The sequence below is a fragment of the Stegostoma tigrinum genome, chromosome 21, assembly GCF_030684315.1.
Source record: "Stegostoma tigrinum isolate sSteTig4 chromosome 21, sSteTig4.hap1, whole genome shotgun sequence".
Classification (NCBI taxonomy): Eukaryota; Metazoa; Chordata; class Chondrichthyes; order Orectolobiformes; family Stegostomatidae; genus Stegostoma; species Stegostoma tigrinum.
This window is the reverse complement of record NC_081374.1, coordinates 23290098-23302252: the sequence shown is the minus strand read 5'-3', so window position 1 is coordinate 23302252 and position 12155 is coordinate 23290098. Positions and strand designations below refer to the sequence as shown.

The 12155-nt window shown below is 39.2% G+C and overlaps 1 protein-coding gene across 5 annotated transcripts in view; it reads left to right on the top strand.

Annotated features, from left to right (window-relative positions):
- Positions 1–12155, top strand: part of kif21b (kinesin family member 21B) — a 172058-nt gene that overhangs the window by 69158 nt on the left and 90745 nt on the right. For all 5 annotated transcript variants that reach the window (XR_009447008.1, XR_009447006.1, XR_009447007.1 and 2 more), the window contains exons 2-6: positions 158–380; positions 1707–1889; positions 3855–4004; positions 5837–5971; positions 9794–9961. Coding sequence is in view for 1 of the 5 variants with exons in the window: in XM_048553218.2 (XP_048409175.1) it covers positions 158–380; positions 1707–1889; positions 3855–4004; positions 5837–5971; positions 9794–9961 (859 nt within the window). In the remaining 4 variants the exon portion in view is untranslated. The remainder of the gene's footprint in view (positions 1–157; positions 381–1706; positions 1890–3854; positions 4005–5836; positions 5972–9793; positions 9962–12155) is intronic.

The window sequence follows — 12155 nt, the reverse complement described above, 5'->3', positions numbered from 1 at the left end:
TGTCCATGTCATGCATTTATTTTGAAGTAATCAATATTTTAAAAACTGGTTTATTTTGTTTTATTGTTTGATATTTGCCATTCCGAATGAAAACTTCTAGCCAGTGATTTATGCATTTGGAATGATGCCAGAATTGTTTTATGTTTTCCTTCCACAGAATACGTCCACAGTCAGCCAAAGAGAAAATCGAAGGATGCCATATTTGTACATTGGTTACACGTGGGGAGCCACAAGTCATCCTGGGAAAAGACAAGGCTTTCACATTCGACTTTATGTTTGATATAGATGCCAAACAAGATGAGATCTATAAATCTTGTGTGCACAAACTTGTGGAAGGGTGTTTTGAAGGCTATAATGCAACAGTGTTTGCTTATGGACAGGTAAGAACTAAATTCTGACATTCCTGAAAAGTGACAGCATATCAGTGAAAGTGAGCTGGTGACTTATCCGTACTACATTTCACAAGATTTCATAATAATACCAGACAATGTATTATTAGGATGTAATTTAGTCTTGTGTTCCTATGACCTCATAAATACTCAGTTGGGATACTAGTGCACAGAGAATGAATAGCATCCCATTATCTTAATCCTTAACCAGTCACTGTTGATTTGTCATGAATAAACTTAATGTCCTTGCTAAGACTTAAGCTGACTGCAATTACACGAGACAAAATAAAAATCAAAGTTAGCAGCCTTAAAATATTTCATTTCATCTGTATTATTTTATAATAAAAATAAAGATGCTTTGGAGTTAATTTTTATGAGCTTTTGATGCTTTGTCAAAAAAACATATATGCAGTGATTCTGAAATCTGGTAATATTTTTCAAAAGGTCGTGTTTACAATTATGAACCTTAAAATGAAAATATAAGCAGTCACATGTAAATGAGAATAAATTACATACAACCTTAATACTGAATGTTGTTGTGCTCTGCATATACTGTTTCATTCTGTTCAGATGTGTGTCCTATATAATTTATTTTGAAGTGTCTTGTTTTTGCAAATATGAACAAATAGATTCAGCCTCAAACCTGTTTAAAATCCTGTTTTAAAAATCTTGTTACAGTTTATGCCCCTGTTTGCCAAATATCACTATTCTAAAAGAAAACAAAGAACTGCAAATGCTGGAAATCTGAAACAAAAGCTAAAATTACTGGAGATGTTCAGCAGGTCTGACAGCATTTGTGGAGAGAAAATATAATTAATGTTTTCGGTCCAGCCACCCTTCTTCAGAACGACTAATAACTAAGAAAAGATTGATTTATATGTTGAACACAAGGGATAGGTGTGAGCAAGCAAATAAGTGGAGACGGAGCTCAGAGAGGGAGAAAAGGCAGCGAAAGGGATGGATAATGGTAACCCTTGAAGGAAGGAAATTTGCTAATGGGGACCATAAGTCGGTGAGACTAAATAACTGTGTTGAAAGCAGCCTATGTGATGACAAAACCAGAGGAATGGAGGTGGGTAAAGGACATAGAAGAAGGTGCTCAGGTTCTAAAACTATTGAACTTGATATTGAACTTGAGCTAGCTACTGGTAGTTCTGAAGAAGGATCCCTGAAACAGAAAATTTAACTTTGCACTCTCTCCACTAATGCTTCCAGACCTACTGAGTTTCTTAAGCAATTTCTGTATTTTTATCAGTATTCCACATTGAGTTGTTTCGTGAAATTTCTATATTGTGTTACATTTTCTTCTGCTTCTAGACTGGCTCTGGGAAGACCTACAGCATGGGTACAGGGTTTGATGTGAATATCACAATGGAAGAACAAGGAATAATTCCACGTGCAGTCAGGCATCTTTTTGAAGGAATCGCAGGGAGAAAGCAAGCTGCTCAAGAGCAAGAGAAACCGCCGCCAGAGTTCAAAGTGACAGCTCAGTTTCTGGAGGTTTGTCAGCAGCTTCATTGCATTGCACAAAACGATTTCAGAGGCCTTGATGTATTCCCAAATATCAACATTGTCTAATTCGCATAACTTAAGTTTAATGACGATAATGATTTCTATTAAAAAAAAGTTTCAGTTTGAGTTCATGCTGTTTCATAATTCTGGGACTAAATATTATCCATGCCTAAGTGCAGATTAAACCCAGTTCTTAGGCATTTGAGCTCTATTATATTCACATGCTTGTGATCACACGTGATCACGTGTGTTCCATATTGTGCACGTGCCGTATCTCTGATCATGGAAGAAGGGGTCATTATGGGCAGTTTTTGATATTTACAGAAGTAAAAATTATTTGAAGAATGCAAGTTAACTGAAGTCAAAATCAGCAAGCCCTATACTTTGTTCATTTCTCAAAACCAAATGAAATAATGTTGCTGAATTTTCTCTGGGTTTGGAATGGATTCTTTGAATAATCTAGACAAGAAATAACACGTGTGGATGGGTAGTGACGCAGGGAACAACATTACTGGGTCTTTACTGCGAAGAGACTAACGAGGGAATGTAGCTGAGTATTAGAGTAACCTCATTTCCACTGTGTTCCACCACGTGAATACTGCTCTGAAGAGTTTTCTAGTCAGATACCACGATTTTAAGGAGAAACTTCTGACCCAGTGTAGTTGTCCATCTTGTTCACTTTTTGTACAGATGTTGAAACTGGATTTATTGTTCTCTACTGATAGCAATTGGTCAGTGAGACTGTGTTACCCACCTGATTAACACTCAAACAGCTCAAATTGTGCATGAAATGGGTGACCAATATGTGCTGAATTTTAAAATACTATAAATAAATAATGGTTGAGTATTGGTGAAAACAAACATTTTGTCAAAGATTTTTGTCTTGTACTTATCAGGACAGTTTGCAAGAATACCAGTAAATAAATAAGAGCACCCTAATTGAGAACCTTCAACAAAGATTTTTAAAATTATTTTCACGGGCTTTAGACTCGCATTTTGTTATCCATCCCTAACTGCTCATTGCAAGGTAGTGGTAAGCCGCATTGTTCACTAACTGAAATCCACCTTGTGTAGATATACCCTCCCATGCTTCTGGGAATTTTGTGATTTTGATCCTATTTAAGCGACTGTAACAAGGGCAGACAAGTGGACACCATAGAATATGAGTTAGTAAGAACTGATGATGCTGGAGTCAGAAATTACACAGTATGGAGCTGGAAGAACACAGCAGGCCAGGCAACATTAGAGGAGCTGGAAAGTTGGAGCTTTGAGTTGGGACCCTTCCTCCGAATTGGGGGTGGGGGCAAGAGGGCTTAGAAATAAATGGAAAGTGGAGGTGTGGGGCTTGGGAGAGGTATCTGGGATGGTGATGGGTGAATGCAGGTGGAGATTGGTCAGTGAGGTGGGAAGAGCAGATAGGTGGGAGAGAAGATGGACATGTTATAGAATAGGAGTTCCCTAACTGGGCTGTTATCCTGGCTCAATCAAGAAGCCCTGGCTGACAGAGAGTCTGAGGTTCTGTTCTCCCTGAGAGCTGGCTCTGAGGAATCTGGACTGGTGTCCCGTATGATATACATGTGGATAAAGGGTGACTTAGCAATGGGATACTGGCTCTGTGGAGCTATTTCACCCATAACAGTGAAAGAATGACAATATAGTATAAATGGCTGCAGGTGGCTTGGAGGGGTAGTTGCAGGGGGTGATTTTCCCCATGCATCTGTTGTTGTTGTCCTTCTAGGATGTCAAGGTTGTGCATTTGGAAGGCACATTTCATTGGAAGATTCATTTCAGGGAGCCTTGCTGAACAGCTGCAGCGTTTTATTTAATGTCATACACACTGCTGCCACTGTACATCACTGGAGGGAGTGAATGTTTTAAGTTGGAGACTTGGATTCCAGACAAGCCTGTTATGTTCAGACCTGTATGTAAAATGTATTGTATATCTCTTTGCAGCTTTATAATGAAGAGATACTGGATCTATTTGATAATACGCGCGACCTAGATTCACGGCAGAGGAAATCCAACATAAAAATTCATGAAGGTGCCAATGGAACAATTTACACTAGTGGGGTTGTCTCACGTGTTATTAATTCAGAGCAAGAGGTTAGTACAGAAACAACTGAGCACATTATGATTCATATCGTATTTCTGATGGATTATTTAAGAGATTTTTAATCAACCATTGTCATGAAAAGTGTAAAAAAAATTGCCATTCCAGCACTTTGTCCCATGTTTTGCGCTTTATTTTGTCAGCTGTTGTTTAAAATGTTGATGAGATCTGTGTGTACTGGGGGCGGGCATGAATAATGGCAATCATGCTATGGGAAACAACAGATAATAGACTTTCAGTAGAGGAGGTTGGCAGCGGTGAATGAATTGTAATCAACCATGAATTAATGAAAGATGACTTGTCCTGTCAAGAGCAAAGCACTTTACAATCACTCAGGCTTCCTTATGACCTAGATTATTTTTTCTTGTTTGACCTATGCTACTTTCAATTTTGCATGATGACCTGCAGATGATGGAACTTGACAGGGCTATTTTAAACCAATAATTAACTGCGTTTTATGTGCGGTTTGGATGAGTAGGTATTATTTTACATTTTTCAAGTGATGCATCTTGAGACATATCATTCATTATTGGAATAATACTGTTTTTAGGTTATGAAATATAATTTTGTTTAGATTTTTGGCAAGACAGATTATATATTCAGGTATGGGAAATAGTACTCAACTATTTTTTTTAATAAAAAGTACTTATAACTTTTTGGATGAAGTAAAGTAGATGTGTCAACCTTAACAAAATGTCTTGCATTAAATTTAATGGCAGTTTTTCCTCTCTGCTAGATGACATTAAATTTTGCTGGGGTTTGGCTCAAATGAAGCCACCATCCCTTTTTAAGTAGCTTACTCAAGCACCCATTCATAAATGAGTATCAGCAGGTCATTCAACAATGCAATGTGTGAGTGTTTAACCTGATCTTGGATTCTTACAGTGGCTACCATTTCAAGCTTTCCAACAGAGGACAGATAGTGTGCAGAAATGGAATACTGAATATCCGTGTGAATTTTCTCCCACTCAAGACTTTAAAGGCAGTTAATCTAGCTGTTCAAATTTACCTATTCTTAACTTGTGATGAGCTGACTCAGTCCAGACTGCGAATCAAAACTAAGCCCTTCAGTGGCACCTGATAATTCTTCTACATATTTGGCTACAGGTGTAGCTTCTAATTTGAATTTGAGCGATTTTTGTTTGAATCACGTCAATACCAACAACCTAATTTTTTCTCAATAACAAATAATTTAGAATTTTTGCTTTAGATGTTGCATTTCTTTCTGGTATCCAAATTTATAATGCAATCTGAAAATAAAATTCACTCTGATTTAATTCTTCCTCTTGGACTCCATTTTGCTGGCATTTTTTTTTGCCTTAACAGAAGGAATTACCTCACTGGTGAATTATTTGAATATATTCTAAGTCTGCATTTGTTTGGTATATAATACAACTTGGATAATTATTTTGAAGTTAAAAATCTCTGTTTGAGGGATGTACCTCTAGTGAATTTAAATACGTCAAAGAAAGCACAAAAGGTATGGAGAATATGAATGACATTTTTCTCAATATCCATTTTTTTCTTACTGGCCAGTTGCAGAAATACCATTAATCTGTTAATTGTCAATCACCTTGCTCATGGAAGTTCTTTTACAATAAACACCTTCTAAGCTTTCAATTTCTCTGTACAGTAGCAAGGTCCTGGATTGTTAGAAACATGACATTTCTTGATAACTGCTTGCTGCAGTTCTAAGTATTTTCCTCTTTTTACAGTTTCTGACAATTACAATTGGGAATTATTTGTTGATTAGTTTTGTCAAATTAATTCCAGTAAGCAGGAAGCTGGTGAAAGACTGATTCATCCTCTTAACTTTTGTTTCCAGATGATACAATGCTTGAAGCTGGGTGCTCTTGCTCGCAGTACTGCAAGTACACAGATGAATGCAGAGAGTTCCCGTTCCCATGCTATATTTACAATCCACATCTGCCAAATGAGGGTCTGCTCCAGACAAGATATGGTACGTTCCTCAGACATGGTAATGTTGAATTGTAAATTGGGCTAAAATAAAGGGTTATTTTATAGTTTGGTGAAACCTGAAGCAAATGAATATTAAGGGTCTCCTTTATAAACCTTCTGAAGTTTCAGGATTTGAATTTATTGTAGACTTTCCCGGTTTTTAACATCTATTATCAAATGTAAAGGAGCCAGTAAGCACATAGAAAAGATCCTTCCACTTAAATTCTTTCAAGGAATTTGACGGACCAGTTTTATTGCAGAGACCCCTGGGTCTGGTGGTCATCTGGTGTTGTTAAAAGGGGAGAACAATGCAAAGCGAGCTCTCTCTTTCCACACAGGAACAACAGATCACATCAAAATAACAACACATAATGTGTTTTCCACCCTTTTTAACAATCAAGTCTTTGTTTTACTGAATCCCATTCATTTGTGATCTAGTGTCTCTAGTGTTGTTTTTGTGTTAACTATACTATCAACCCCAATAGGATTTTAATCAAAATTAACCCCCTCTCTCGTGAGTTGGAGATCATTAAATACTCTTAATTGACACAAAACCATGTGTGCAACTTATCTGTGTTGTACACTTTACAGAAACTAAATTAAGTAAAACTTTCCAAATTTTGTTGTATTTTTTGATACGCCACTGTTCCAAAGGTGGTAGCTCACAGAAGACATTTGCTTGGGACAGGTAACGGCTTGGTACCTCACATAGACAACTTTTTTCAATTGAGTTTCTAAACAGTAAATGTTAGAAGTTATGGACAAAATTTCCCCTCTGTGGTGTGGCATGAGCAGTGATACGAAAGGTGGGAAAATGTAGTGAGAATGAAACTGTCTAATTCTCAATGTGAAGAAAAGTATTCCTAATTTTATGCTCAAACTTTAAATAGCAACTTCAGAATGTCCTTATTTCATTGCAGCGAGGTTATTTCCATGTATTTGCATCTCATTAAAGCCTAAGATTTGCCAAATTTATGCACCACTTTCTAATTCTCTTGCCCTTCACCATGAAGCTAGATATTGCACAAATTCCTGGCATTTAGCCAATGTAGGTACCTAGACCATTAAATGTTTGGCCCAGTCCAACTGCTTCCTCAGAACAATGACTGCGCATCCAACATGTCCAGCAACCTTCTCAACCCTTCATCCTTTCATGCTGACATTGGCAAACTACCAGCTTCACCACCTCACCATCCCTCCTCCCAGACCAATTCAGGCACCATTTCAACACTTTGCTTTGGGGCTCAAGGACACCTATAATTTTTACACTTCTGGTAGGTTGCTTTGCACTTTGGGGGACACACGGACCTCATGTATATGCCTAGGATTCTTTTCTGCTGGTACAGACACGTATGTCTCCTTGCGATTAGTTTTTCTTAGTGCTCATTCACTTTGCAGCTTATTTGAAGGTTGCAGCCTCAGTGTGGATTGTATTATTTTCATTGTGTACAGGTCTTTAGAGTTTGGTAACAGGCTGCTTGCCTCTGTGGGCCGGATTGCTTTTTAGCATGGAGGGAGAGGTACTCGGCTTGTCCCAGTGGGGAGCACTGAATGCTCAGGTGGATGTATATGCCACTATGCGATGCAATGCCTGCAGCATATACCAGCAGTTTTTACAGCTAATGGTTTGCAGGCACTTCAAGCAAATGGCTAGAAAAGAAAGTTAAGGGAGAGAGAGCAATTCTAAGTAGGGTGAAGGGAGACCTGCAACCAGTGCAGGAATACTACTGGGAGTACATCTTAGGTGGAGGCATTGGCCTAGTGATATTCTCGCTGGACTGTTAATCCACAGACACAGATAATGTTCTGGGGGCCTGGGTTCGAATCCTGGCATGGCAGATGGTGGAACTTGAATCCAATTAATATCTGGAATTAAGAATCTAATGATGACTCTGAATCCTTTGTCGATTGTCAGGAAAAACCCATCTGGTTCACTAATGTCCTTAATGGAAAGAAACTGCCATCATTACCTGGTCTGATCTTCATGTGACTCCAGACCCCGCTGCAATGTGGTTGACTGTTAATTGTCCACTGGGCAATTGGGGATGGGCAATAAATGCTGCCTAGCCAGCAATGCCCTCATGTTGTGAGTGAATAAAAACAAATAGCCACATTCAGTCAAGAAGCTCATCCTGCTCCAGTTGAGGAGTTTGGCCATGGTCAGTCAAGTGCTTGGTCCTACAGAACCCAGGCATGTTCTTGCAGTCTGGCGATTGAGCAAACAGTCTGAGGATTACAGACAGTTCAGTTTACGTGTACAAGATATTGGCCTGAGACAGGGAACCTGCAGTGAAGCAAAGTTTTTGTTGGAGTATGGTAGAAACAGCAGAAGATCAGCTAATGCTGGTGCAGGAACAAAAGAATTAATAATGTGTCCTCAGTAAGTGAATTCGGGGTATAGAGAACAGGAAGACTTAGTAGTTTGAAAGGATGAGATGGATGAGAAAGGTTGAGTGGACACGACGATAGATGCAAGAGTGAGAGTTGCAGTCCATGAGCCTAGGTGAGATGCATGTGCAGTGGCAGAGTTGGATGAGTGTTAGCACTGTGAGTGTGGGGTAGCAGACAGAAGCTGATGGCAGTTGCCCTTGAGAAGCTCAGTAGATCGTTAATCTTCTTCCTCTATTGCTGGGCATTCCTTTCCATCCAGGACACAGCACTGTCCTAGACTGCAGTTTGTGTCCAGGCTGGCTTGCTGGGACTGGAGCAAGGACAGCCCTGCTCTCAACCAGCCCATCCCCCAACACATCAAGGTCCCTGTCTGCAAAACAAAGAGCAAGCTTTCTTCTCTACTTCACCACATCTTGAATGTGGAAGATCAAGTACCACAGTGTGAAGGGTGGTTCCTGGATTGCACCATTTGAAGTGGTGTGTAGCAGGGCCTAAAATTTGGCAGCAGTGGTGTGAAAGCAAAATGTCCTGGCAGTGGCAAGCATTTCAGCCTCTCTCCCTATACAACTACCCTAGATTGATGCACGAGAGCCCAATTGCATAACTGATATGGTGAAAAGTGGAAAGATATGTGAGAAAAATCATTGCAAGCCATGGTGGACCAGTTGCCATGAATCTCAGATAATAAAACGTGAGGCTGGATGAACACAGCAGGCCCAGCAGCATCTCAGGAGCACAAAAGCTGACGTTTCGGGCCTAGACCCTTCATCAGAGAGGGGAATGGGGTGAGGCTTCTGGAATAAGTAGGGACAGAGGGTGAGGCGAACCGAACATTGAGAGAATTCAGCTTCTCCTGCTCCTGGGAAAACAAACCCAACCTATCCAGTCTCTCCTGTTAACTGAGACTTTACATCCCAGGCAACATCCTGGTGAATCTCCTCTGCACTCTCTCCAGTGCAATCAAATCTTACAAATAATGTGACAACCAGAACTGTAAACAGTATTCCATCTGTGGTCTAACCCATATTTTATAAAGTTGCAACAAGACATCCCTGCTGTTCTACTCTGTGACCCAGCCACTGAAGGTAAGCATCCTGTATGCCACCTTCACCATCCTATCTACCATATCATGTCATTATTCAAATAAGATTAGGCATCTTGTCATCATCATCTGAGCAACATTCATACTTAAACAAATAAAACAGATTAACAGACCTTATCTGACATGGCGTTTGTGGGTCATTGTTGGCAAATGGCTGATGTATTTGCCTACAGACACAAAGTATGGTTCAAAGGAATTGGTGAAGAGCTTTGTGATATGTAAAACAATAAATGTAAATGAAAAGTGAAATTTATCAAAATGAAAGTCAATTTTTTTCAGTAAAATGTCCTTGAATCAGTATTTGTATCACTGTGCCTGTCTACACCTTAGGTAAATGGTGAGCTGAATGGAGTGGTACATGAATCACAACCAGTGAATGAGTATGAAACACTCACAGCCAAATTCCATTTTGTCGACCTTGCTGGTTCAGAGAGGCTAAAACGCACTGGAGCAACAGGAGAGCGAGCCAAAGAAGGCATTTCCATCAACTGTGGTCTGGTAAGTAGGAAAACAAAACTGATTAACTTTTACATTTCCCATCGATTATGCTTTCCCAATATATGCAGTAGTTTTGATATAGCTGAGAACAGCCAGGTTATGTTTCAGATCAATGAAATGCAGTTAGTTCTATAACACAATATGTGTGTTCTTGTGTGATCTCACACTATAGAAAATCATGCTGTAGGGAAATTGCTATAGAAAATCTCAGAAAGTTTGTGTTATCCAAACAGCATTCATGATTCATCAATGGCATTACAGTTAATTTGCGTTAATGAAACACGCGTTGTAGTGGAACTAACTGTAAAGAATTCACTTTGACACTCTGATAATGATTGACCTGTTGAGCCTTTGTGATTCATGCTGGTAGAAATCTAACAATAAGTCTTGACAAAATGCTTATAACAAGATTATAGGAGCTGTGCAGCATTCAGTTCTAAATACATAACCTAATATCTAATAAGCCCCTACTATATTTCCTCAGAGTGACATTGCTGGGCTGCCTTGTTTGATTTCCCACCTACAGAGCACAGGAACTGATACAAGGCACATGTTTGTACCTAAACAAAAAAAACAACTGTGGACACAGCAATTTCTGTTTTTGTTACATATTTGTACCTGTTGCTGCATATTGAAAATATAAAGAAATATGTATCAAAACTCGATATACGGACTTACACCGACAGCATTCTTGCAAGTTTACTTTCTCTGCCAGGTAAACTGGAGCTGACATACTGGTATAGATTTTGGAAAGCTACAAAAACAGCCACTTGGTTTTTCAAAGATGCAATTCATTAATAACCAGCTTTAGGAAATGTAAAACAAAAGGTTCGATTCTTGATGCATTTTTATGGACGTCAACAGCACGCAAAACAAAATGTGTGGTCATTATTAAATTACTGTGCACAACTTGCTATCATGCAATATGTAACAACAATGATTACCCTCTGATGAAGGGTCTAGGCCCGAAACGTCAGCTTTTGTGCTCCTGAGATGCTGCTTGGCCTGCTGTGTTCATCCAGCCTCACATTTTGTTGTCTTGGATTCTCCAGCATCTGCAGTTCCCATTATCTCGCTTACACTAACACTTGTTTGGTTGTCAAATGCTTTGGGATACCCTGTAAAAGAGACAATAGAAACGTGTTTATTTTATTTCTGTGTTACACTACTGCTTCCAAATGCTTATTTTCAAATCATTTCATTAGGTCATTTATATAAACCAACTAATAGCACAAACTGTTTTTGAATCAGTGTTTTTGTCTTCTGAAGCCTTAATTGTGTAGCTTACTAGAAGCCTTCTCACCTGTGGAGAGGGAAGTCTGTTTGAAATGGCAGTAAATAGGGGCCCATTGCAATTAGGAGCAAGGCAAAATTGTACTTTTGCACAGTATGCCTGAAATTGTTTGACATATCAATGATGAATCCTATTTACTCTGTAAAGAGGTTACATTGCACCATTGAGAATTAGACTGAAAATGTATAAAATTAATGGAGGATTCCATTGGCCTCCTTCCAGAAATAACCTTTGATGTAATTTTGGAGCTATTTATAACTGCTTTTATACTATTGTATTTGTAGTTTAGAATCTGGAAGACAGGTGCCAAAATGCTAGCTTCTAGTCTGTATTTTGCTAAAGTTCGTTTATTTAGCCTTGCCACAGATTCTTAGAACCACAAAAATGGGCGATGTTGTCATTTTAGAGATAATAGGAACTGCAGATGCTGGAGAATCCGAGATAACAAGGTGTAGTGATGGATGAACACAGCAGGCCCAGCAGCATTTCAGGAGGATGAAAGCTGACGTTTTGGCCCTGGACCCTTTTCTGATGAAGGGTCTACGCCCGAAATGTCAGCTTTCCTGCTCCTAAGACGCTGCTTGCCTAGCTCTGTTCATCCAGCTCTACACTTTGTTATCAATGTTGTCATTTTATTTATGTCTACTTACAGCAGCCAATGTTTCAGTGCATAACTTTACCTCGCCTAATTACAACAAGCCTATAACATGAAAACCAAAAGAACTGCGGATGCTATAAATCAAGAACAAAACCAAAGTTGCTGGGAAAGCTCAGCAGGTCTAGCAGCATCTGTGAAGGAGAAAACAGAGTTAACGTTTTGTGTCCAGTGACGCTTCCTCAGAGAGGGGCAGTGAAATTGAGGCAACTAATGTCCCGTCGACAGTTCTCAATGAACAGAGC